The sequence below is a fragment of the Bos taurus genome, chromosome 15, assembly GCF_002263795.3.
Source record: "Bos taurus isolate L1 Dominette 01449 registration number 42190680 breed Hereford chromosome 15, ARS-UCD2.0, whole genome shotgun sequence".
Taxonomy (NCBI): Eukaryota; Metazoa; Chordata; class Mammalia; order Artiodactyla; family Bovidae; genus Bos; species Bos taurus.
In genome coordinates, this window is record NC_037342.1 from 43,288,388 (window position 1) to 43,299,298 (window position 10,911).

Genomic DNA, 10,911 nt, shown 5'->3' on the forward strand with positions numbered 1-10,911 from the left:
TCTGTCTGCCTCTCCAGGAAGATGATGAGACAATTGATTTATTTCTTCTTATTTATTTGCTTTTGAAATCTAGAGGGAAAAATCTAGACTTAAGGCCCTTTGAAAGAAAGAATTGTCCTTTCTAGACAATTATTCTCCAGCACTCTTGCCTGGAAAATCCCATGGATGGAGGAGCCTGGTGGGCTGCAGTCCATGGGGTCACGAAGAGTCGGACACAACTGAGCGACTTCCCTTTCACTTTTCACTTTCCTGCATTGGAGAAGGAAATGGCAACCCACTCCAGTGTTCTTGCCTGGAGAATCCCAGGGACGGTGGAGCCTGGTGGGCTGCCGTCTATGGGGTCGCACAGAGTTGGACATGACTGAAGCGACTTATCAGCAGCAGACAATTACTGGAGAGAGTTTCTTTCGAAATGAAACCTTTCTTAGAATGCATTCTGGAGCTTCATAACTTTTACCATCAGAAATTCTTAACTCTTTCAAGTGCATATAACAGAAACTCAATTCAGACCAGGTGAAAAAGAGAAGATTATTGTTTCATTCTTCTAAAGTCTGATGAAGTCAGAGTTGGCTTCAAGGATATGTGTTCCATCAGAAACTATGATTGAATTTGAGAAATTCTTCTTCAGTATTTGCATGTTGCTTGAGTGGAGGAGGTACATTCTCAGAAGCTATAGAATGGCCATGTGTAGCCTTGCCTTTAAAACATCTGCTTGGGGAGTTCCCTGGCGGTCCACTGGTTAGGATTCAGCACTTCCACTGCCGCAGCCCAAGGTTCAGTCCTTGGTCAGGGTACTAAGATCCTGCAAGCTGTGTGGGGCAGTCAAAACAAACAACAAAAACAAAAAGGTCTGGTTGCATTAGTCAAGATGTCTTGAGAGGTTTTGTTCTTTAAGTAAAGAAAAGAGAGAACTCTGCACTGACAGCTTATATGGTCTTGATAAATGATGGAGCCCACATACCTGAGTATAGGCTTATGAAGAAATCTTACCCTATCAGGGCATAAGAAGAGGTGGAGTATGATGGTCTGGGGCAGGATCCTGGAGCAGGACTGCTGGAGTCTGTATTCGTCAGATTAACTCCTCTGAGCATCAGTTTCCTCTCATGTCCAGTGGAGACAGTAATGGATCTACTTCACAAGGTTATTATGAGGATTAGACAGTATATGTAGAGGTCTTGAATAGGCTAGCACATAGTAAGTTCTCGGTAATTGTTAGGTATTATTATTTTTGCTTACCACTTTCAAGGATGATGTGGCAATTTCCCCTCACCTGTACCTCAATGTCTTCCTGGACAGATTCTGTAATATGACAACTAAAACTCAGTTTCGTCTGGTTTAAAATGTCCATCTCAAGATTGGTTCAAAGCTCTCCACTTCCCCTGGCACAATGGCAGAGGAGATGCTGGACTTATGGCAGAGGAGATCCATGGACTTCTTAAATCCTCCTCCCACTCCAGTGCCCTGGAGGACCGGTGGAAGCTGAGTCACACCCTGGGACACCTCGTCCCCTTCCCTGTTCTCAGGAAGGGGTCAGGGAGAGGGAGGCGGCCTTTGGAGCTCCTTTTAGTAGTAGTTTACTCTTGTTGGGGAGGCAGCCCTGAAATTACTACTCTGGTTCAGTTTTGTCCTGCTACTGCTGTGGCCTCTGTGGAGGGGTAGTCTCACCTGAATGGGTACACAATCTCTTTAGGCATATGTTCAGTTTGACCTCAGATACCTCTTTAGTGTTACCTTGTGTGTGAGTGTGCATGCTCAGTTGTATCCAACTCTTTGCAACCCCATGGACTGTAACCTGCCAGGCTCCTCTGTCCATGGGATTTCTCAGGCAAGAATACTGGAGTGGGTTGCTATTTCCTCTTCCAGGGGATCTTCCCCATCCAGGGATGGTACCTATGTCTCTTGCGTCTCCTGCATTGGCAGACAGATTCTTTACCACTGAGCCACCAGGGAAGCCCAGTGTTAGATTACTGAAGCACAGTTGGTGCTAGAGAGGAAACTGGAACTGAGGCTTGATTTTTTTATTGTTGTTATTGTTCTGACAAATAGGGGCAGATTACAGTCAGAACAAACTCTTATTTCCCACAGTGCCTGCTGAGTAACCTCCCGGGGAGGATGTATAATAGAACTCAGAATGGCTGAAGCAGGTTAGCGACCACAGATCAGATGCTGTTCAAAGGGCTTCTGGATTTCAAGCACTTTAAATAGAGCAACAACCCAAAATAATATTTATTGGCTATATACTGAAGTCAGGCACTTAGTACACACTATCCATTCTATATGGTAAGGATTATTAGCTCCATTTTACAGATGAGCATAGTGAAGGTAAGAAGAATTAAATCAATTGCCATTATTTTAAGGCCCTGTTTCTTTTTTTCTCTTGTTTCCCATTCTTTAAAAAAAAAAAAAGGAAAATAATTGCCTTATAATGTTGTGTTAGTTTCTGCTGTACAGTGAAGTGAATCAGCCATATGCATACATATATCCTCTCCCTTTTGGATCTCCCACCCTACCCACATCCCACCCCTCTAGGTCATCACACAGCACCGAGCTGAGCTTCCTGTGCTTCATAGCAAAGAGAGCCTGGTTTCTTACCTAATTTCTATAGCAGCCCCCTGCAAAAAACTAGTTAAGATTTCAGAGGTAATAGTAACAAAGTCATAGCTAGCTAGCTAGCTAAGTCGCTTCAGTCGTGTCCGACTCTGTGCGACCCCATGGACAGCAGCCCACCAGGCTCCTCTGTCCACAGAATTCTCTAGGCAAGAATACTGGAGTGGGTTGCCGTTTCCTTCTCCAACAAAGTCATATTTTGGACATTTAGGATATAGCTCTGATTGTTAATGTTAATTTTTTTCTGATGCAAATATATACCTTTACTTTGTATCAGTTCACAAGTATAAGAGCCATAAAATGTCAATTTTTTTGCCATCCTTACAGTTTTTTCACTACAGAGAACTAAAGAAAAGAATGATCTTATTGTTGCTAAGTTCAATAGGCACTTCTTCGATCCCTTTAAAATGTGTCTTCTCTATACACATGTATCGCTTCACCTTAATTGAATGAACTTTTTCATTACTAATTTACATATTCCATTGAGCAACAATGTGTTTTAGGGTGACTCTCCCAAGAGCTATTAAGGAAAACACATGTTATTGTTAATCTATCTAGGATTTGCTAATGTCTTCTGGTTTCCTTTGATCTCAGATCCAAGTGGTAAAACCAGCACCGTGTGTGTGATACACTCATACCAGCTACAGAAACCGGTGCTAAGGGCATGATCAGAAGTTGACAATGGACACAATAATCCCAATTCATTTTTCTTTTTGGTAAGACAGTAATTGACTGGAAATTTAAAATTCTCTTTTTAAATCCTTAAACAAATCACTCTTCTGAAGCTTTTATACTTGATCACTGCCATCTATCAGCCTCCATCTATTCAGTTATGAATAAGCATGTACATGAAGCTGCTCTGTACCAAGCACCAGCAGACATGCTGGCGTACCACGGTAACCAAGGCAGACAAGTTACTTGCTTTCATGATGCTTAGGTCTAACCTAGGGAGACAGACAGGAATCCAATAAGTAAAATTTCAGATGCTGTAGTGTGAGGAATATAAGATTAAACATCATGAGACAGAGTCATGGGAGGAGGGTAATATTAAATAGGATAGTCAGCAGGGACTGACCTTTGACTGAAATGATGAAGAGGCAGCCACTCAAGGACTTGGAAAAGAGCCTCCTCTCAAACCAAAAAACAAGCTGATTCAGGGGCTTGAGGAAATGTGTGCCACCTTTTTTTTCCTTTGGCTTCACCCCAAGGCATGTGGGACCTTAATTCCCCGAGCAGGGATGGAACTCGTACCCCCTGCATTGGAAAGTGAAAGTGTATTGGAAAGCAGAGTCTTAGCCACTGGAATGCCGGGGAAGTCCCATATGTGGCAACTTTTAACGTTTTGGTTACTAAGAATGCAGGCGCTCTCTCCAACACCCGCCTTTCACCCCTGCCCTTCCCATGAGAATCCAGTGCTAAGTGTAGTGTAAGGCTGGAATATTTTATATAACTTTTAGAAGGTGAAAGATCTGGTAAGGAAATAAGCAGAAGTCAAAAAGAAAATGAAGCTGAATTGGAACCTAAAAGACCTACTAAAAAGATCTTCTATCATTAAGGTGAATTCTAGGAAATTTAGTTTCACTGACTCAATAAAGTTACTGACCAGCAAGGAATCCACCCTAAGTCACTCTTCTGTGCTTAGTGCATCGCTCTATTTATAACTAAATGTTTCCCGAAGTGAAATAGAAAACACCACTTTGCTCCCTGTATTTGTTTTTCAACAGCAATCCCATAGTAGATTTTCTTACGTTTGTGGTAAACGACTTGTAACCATGCATCAAGGCAATAAAAATAGTTTTCATGTGATTATGTCTTTGGAAGTCTGGCACAAAATGTGATTTCACTTAGAGAGTGTGGTATGACAGCTGTAAATCGCCACATTCCAGCTGAATGCTTCAATATTGTATTTTCAGTGTGACTGAATGGCTGGCTTTTTCTGGCTCTGACTGCCTTTTCCATAGAAAAGCTGGCACTCAGACAAATCCCCCGAGACACCCTCACAAAGAAATGCTGACAGATGTCTGTCTCTCAGAGGTCCTAACTGGGCAACTTTCCATCCAGACGTGCTGGGCATGAGCATGGGTGTCCGTGTCTGTTAGCCTGTGGAAGAGTCCTCTCATTCCATCTTGCCAGCAGCCAAAAGGCTTGGAGAGCCCCTTGGGATGGGAGTTCTGCCTGGAGCCAGCATGCTCAGGTAGAAAGGCACTGAGCCAGTTTAACAGGGCAAGAGGTCTTATTCAAGGAAGCCAGACGTAGTGCAGCAGGCTGGGGAATCAAACCTTTCTCCTCATTGTATGCTTGGGTCATGGAGAAAGTGCTTAATAAATAATTGTTCCTTGGGGTGGGATGAACGGGGAGATTGGGATTGACATATATATACACTACTGATGCTATGTATAAAATAAATAACTAATGAGAACTGATGCTTTTGAGCTGTGGTGCTGGAGAAGACTCTTGAGAGTCCCTTGGACTGCAAGGAGATCAAATCAGTCAATCTTAAAGGAAATCAGTCCTGAATATTCATTAGAAGGACTGATGCTGAAGCTGAAACTCCAATACTTTGGCCACCTGATGTGAAGAGCTGCTTCACAGGAAAAGACCCTGATGCTGGGAAAGATTGAGGGTAGAGGAGAAGGGGTTGAGAGAGGATGGGATGGTTGGATGGCATCACTGACTCAATGGACATGAGTTTGAGCAAGCTCTGGGAGATAGTGAAGGACAGGGAAGCCTGGTGCCCTGCAGTCCATGGGGTTGCAAAGAGTCGGACACGACTGAGCAACTCAACAACAACAAGGAGAACCTATTGTATAGTACAGGGAACTCTATCCAGTGCTCTGTGGTGACCTAAATGGGAGGGGAATCCGAAAAGAGGAGACGTAAGTATTTGTATAGCCGATTCACTTTGCTGTACGGTAGAAACTAACACAACACTGTAGGGCAACTATACTCCAATAAAAATTAATTCAAAGACAAGCAAAAAAATAATAATTGGTCCTGTTTAGGCACTCTTCCTGAGATATGTGTGATATATAGATGAATACTTAACTCAAGGAACTCACCCTAACTTGCTGAGGAAATAGCCTGTAGCAGCCGACCCTTTTTTTAGCTACTCCACCCCAACTCCAAGACTGCTTACCACTCTTTCAGTGACTTTTCAACTAGTTTTATCAAGTACTTTCTTCTATGCCAGGCATTGTGCTCTGCTTAAGATATAATAAAAAGACAGATTGTTCTAGGATTAATATTGTACACACAAAAATGTTTTAATGGTTATGTAGGGGGTGGGTAGAATTAGAGGTACGGACAAAGAGTCTTAATTTTCACTTTTTGAACTTTACTATTTGAACTTTTTCTAACAATTTTTTGGCAGTGATTTTTTTTTTTTGGTAACTGAACTAAAATTTGCTGAGCAACATTTTGTGCCAGGCATCCTTCTGAGCTTTGAGAAGACAGTGGTGAATGAAACAGAAAAATCCCCTGTCCTCATGAAGCTTACATTCCAACTGGGGAGGCAATATAAAATTTAAAAAATCTATACAAGTTTGCTATTATAATGATAATTGATGACATGGCCCATGGAAAAAACATTAAAAAAAAAAAAAAAAGGTTCATTTTTAGGGACCTCCCTGGTGGTCTGGTGGTTAAGAATCTTCCTGCCAATGCTGGGGACATGGATTCAATCCCTGGTCTGGGAAGACCCCACGTGCCACAGGGCAACTAAGCCTGTGCACCACAACTACTGAAGCCCTAGAGCCTGTGCTCTGCAGCAACGGAAGCCGCCACATTGAGAAGCCCATGCACCACAGGGAAGAGTAGCCCCTGCTTGCCGAAACTTGAGACAGCCCGTGTGCTGCAACGAAGACCCAGCGCAGCCAAAAAAAAAGTTCTTATTTTAAAAGTTATTCTATTCTGATTTGTTCCGATAATCTTGACTCTGTAGAGACCAGGGTTCTTTACTGGCCTGGGCAAATAGCAGCACTAAGAGAAACGGGCCAGAGGGCCAAGCCTCAAAGCCTTGAACCATCTGGACTTTTGCCAACACTCTCTCCACCCAGCCCAAATGAAAAGGCAGTCTGAGCTCCCTGCATTCTTTTGGCACAAGAGTGATGTCAATCCAGAGTTGGACCTGGCTCGTTGTTCTTGACTGGAGCCCAGGCCTTTTCCCACTCAGTCTGGGGACAGAACTCATTGCTGTGTCAGTATATGAAGGTGCCAACCCTGCCTACCCCACATGCATAGCCTGCTACTTCTTTCCAGCTTTACCAGCTGTTTTTCACTGGCTTCTGGCCTGCCTTGTCTGACAGCTGCCTGAACACTCGGACTTAAAAATGAGTTCTAAATGCCTGAGTCCAGCCACTGCATTCCAACCTATTTTTAGGATAACATCCTCCTCCTTTGGCTTCCTGAGAAACTACTCTTTTTCTGTTTCTAAACTGTTACCATTCCCAGTTCAGTTCCCTCATCTGAGAATGCAAAACTTAGGGGTTCCAGTTCCTGCTCACAGCCAAGAAGAAGATGCTGTTTTCACCAAAAGTCCTTTAGTCAAAGAAGAGGTAAGACCTGATATTAAAGATACACAATAAAAACTGTATGCACACTATCACTACAAACACCTAGAAAATCTTTTTTGTTTTTATTTCAAATTGTGACAATAACATAAACCTATTGCAAATACTTTAGAAAATACAGTAAAAATAATTTACAGTAAAAATAATTTACACTTTAATAAATTATTTTTATCTGTTCTTGGGTTCATATGTTTATTGTTGTTATTGGTTAATTATTCATGCATACAGGGCAAAATTTAAAAAGTAAAATCTCACTGTTCCCCTGCCACCCAGTTCTTCTCCCTGAAGAGAATTATTTATAGTATCTTCTGGCTCTCTCTTTTTCCTTTTAGTGAAAACTTTTACATGAAAAGTTAGCAGGCTGGACTCAATTTAGATGATCCCAACTGTGTTGCTGCTGCTACGGCTGCTAAGTCTCTTCAGTCGTGCCCAACTCTGTGTGACCCCATAGACGGCAGCCCACCAGGCTCCCCCGTCCCTGGGATTCTCCAGGCAAGAACACTGGAGTGGGTTGCCATTTCCTTCTCCAATGCATGAAAGTGAAAAGTGAAAGTGAAGTCGCGAAGTCGTGTCCGACTCTTTGAGACCCCATGGACTGCAGCCTATCAGGCTCCTCTGTCCATGGGATTTTCCAGGCAAGAGTACTGGAGTTGGGTGCCATTGCCTTCTCCGCCCAACTGTGTTGGCAATAGCCAAAGTATCATAGTCAGGAGCCAGTTGATCAGATGTCTTCTTTTCCCCATCAGGCCCAATCAGGGTGTTTACCTTGGCCGTGTTAGTGTCATAGAACTTCTTCACAGCCGGTCTGATATGGGGCTTGTCAGCCTTGACATCCACAGAGGATACCAGTGTGTTGTCTTCTATTTTCTTCCTGGCTGACTCGGTGGTGAGGGGGAATTTGATGGTGGCATAGTAGTCAAGCTTGTTTCTCCTAGGGGTACTCTTCTGAGCATATTTGGACTGCCTTCTGAGCCACAGTGTTTTGGGTTGTTGGAAGGTGGGTGACTTTCGGATCTTTTTTCTGTGACTGTGGATCCCTTTCAGCACTGCTTTCTTGGTCTTCAAACGCTTTGCTTTGGCTTCAGTTTGGGTAGGGGCAGGGACTTCCTTCCCTGCTTTAGGTGCCGTCTTCATGAAAAGCCATAGTATTCTCTTATAATCCTTTCTGTTTCTGTAAAATCTGTAAAAATGTCCTACTTCAATAAACCTTTCTCTGTTCCTGGCTCCAGTGTTTCAGTTTATTAGACCTCACTGTGAGTTGGGCACACGAGCTTTGTTCTGTAATGATTCATTTTCTGATTTTAATACTTTGATTTTTCTTGCTTCATATCTTACTTTAGCTAAATATTTGTGAATTTTGTTAGTTTTTTTTCTTTTGGAAAACAAGCTCTTGGTTTTATTGATTTTTCTCTATTGTTTTTCCATTCTGTATTGTATTAGTCTCTGTTTTATTCCTTATTATTCCTTTCCTACTGCTAGCTATTGTTTTAATTTGCTCCTTTTTCTCGCTCCTTAAGGTGTAAAGTTACTTTTACCAATATTTTGTTTATTTACTTATGGCTCTGTGTAGGCTCTCTCTAGTTGCAGTGAGCAGGGGCTAGTCTTTAGTTGTGCTGCTCCGTCTTATATCGGTGACTTCTCTTGTTGAGGAGCACAGGTTCTAGGGTGCTTGGGCTTCAGTAATTAAAGTTCGTGGGCTCAGTAGTTGTGGCTCTAGAGAACAGAATCAGTAGTTGTGGCGAGGGGCTTAGTTGCTCTGTGGCACGTGGGATCTTCCTGGAGCAGAGATAGAGCCCGTGCCCCTGCACTTGCAGGCAGATTCTTAACCACTGGACTTTCAGAGAAGTCCCCAGTTCCTTTGTCATGGTTTGATAGAGAAATATGAAACTGGCTTTGGGTTTTGCTTAAGAGGCTTTTCCAGTGTCTCTTTGGGAGTGTGAATAGTGACTTGGAAAGTAATATGGGGTTTTCTGGGTATTGGTACTATTTTTTCTCTTAGAGACTCCCCTGTTGAGTTTGTGAATATTTAGCAAATTGCAAACTTAAATTATGCCCACATTTCTTTATAATAAAAACTTCAGTTTCTTCCTTATTCCAATATTAGTTTTAGATTCTCAAAAAAGCTCTTCAACTTTTATTAGATAAATATTTGGAATGCCTGCACAGAGGCTAGACCTCCAGGGCCTATGAGTCAAGATTAAATGTGGAAAAGGATTGTGTTTGCTCCAGAGATTAGGAGAGGGAAGAAAAAGGGAGGTGCTCACAATGAGAGGGAGGAACAATAATGTCTAAAAGAATTTACTGTCTCTCTATTTCTCTTCAAACAATTCAATAATGTCTACATTGTTCATCATTGTTTTGTGGAGTGGATTTTCCTTTGGGTGTGTGATAAAGTACTAAATCCTAGAGAAGGAAATGGCAAGCCACTCCAGTATTCTTGCTGAATAATTTCATGGACAGAGGAGCCTGGCAGGCTACAGTCCATGGAGTTGCAAAGAATCAGACATGACTGAGGGACTATCACTCAAAGTGCTAAATTCTGTTTTAAGTTTTCACGGGGGTAAAATCAGAGGCTTTCTTATATGTTACTAAGAAAGGTCTTTTTGCTCAGGATAATAAAAACATTTTTTCTATTTTATCTTTCTGTACTTTCATCAGTTCAGTTCAGTCCTCAGTCGTGTCCGACTCTTAGCGACCCCATGAATCGCAGCACGCCAGGCCTCCCTGTCCATCACCAACTCCGGGAGTTCACTCAGACCCACGTCCATTGAGTCAGTGATGCCATCCAGCCATCTCATCCTCTGTTGTCCCCTTCTCCTCCTGCCCCCAATCCCTCCCAGCATCAGAGTCTTTTCCAATGAGTCAACTCTGCATGAGGTGGCCAAAATACTGGAGTTTCAGCTTTAGCATCATTCCTTCCAAAGAAATCCCAGGGCTAATCTCCTTCAGAATGGACTGGTTGGATCTCCTTGCAGTCCAAGGGACTCTCAAGAGCCTTCTCCAACACCACAGTTCAAAAGCATCAATTCTTCAGCACTCTGCCTCTTCACAGTCCAACTCTCACATCCATACATGACCACAGGAAAGGCCTTGACCAGACGGACCTTTGTTGGCAAAGTAATGTCTCTGCTTTTGAAAATGCTATCTAGGTTGGTCATAACTTTCCTTCCAAGGAGTAAGTGTCTTTTAATTTTATGGCTGCAATCACCATCTGCAGTGATTTTGGAGCCCCAGAAAAATAAAGTCTGACACTGTTTCCACTGTTTCCCCATCTATTTCCCATGAAATGATGGGACCGGATGCCATGATCTTCGTTTTCTGAATGTTGAGCTTTAAGCCAACTTTTTCACTCTCCTCGTTCATTTTCATCAAGAGGCTTTTTAGTTCCTCTTCACTTTCTGCCATAAGGGTGGTGTCATCTGCGTATCTGAGGTTATTGATGTTTCTCCCGGCAATCTTGATTCCAGCTTGTGCTTCTTCCAGTCCAGCATTTCTCATGATGTACTCTGCAGAAGTTAAATAAGCAGAGGGACAATATGCAGACTGTACTTTCATAGTTCTTATTAAATTTAAAGCTTTAATGTAATCTATAATTAATTTTGTATATAGTATGTGATAGGTGAATTGAAGAAAGTAGGGAAAACCACTAGACCATTCAGGTATGACCTAAATCAAATCCCTTACAATTATACAGTGGAAGTGACAAATAGATTCAAGGGATTAGATCTCATAGAGT

At 42.4% G+C, this 10,911-nt stretch overlaps 1 protein-coding gene across 1 annotated transcript; it reads right to left on the reverse strand.

Moving 5' to 3' along the window:
• Positions 1-7,360: 7,360 nt before the first annotated feature.
• On the reverse strand, positions 7,361-10,677 carry LOC616190 (large ribosomal subunit protein uL23). Its single transcript, XM_024975576.2, has one exon. It carries the CDS (start codon positions 8,307-8,309, stop codon positions 7,548-7,550), a length of 762 nt encoding a protein of 253 aa, XP_024831344.2. The 5' UTR covers positions 8,310-10,677; the 3' UTR covers positions 7,361-7,547.
• Positions 10,678-10,911: the final 234 nt, after the last annotated feature.

Coding starts and splice junctions, on each gene's coding strand:
- LOC616190 (XM_024975576.2), bottom strand. CDS start 8,309: ATGAAGACGGCACCTAAAGCAGGGAAGGAAGTCCCTGCCCCTACCCAA.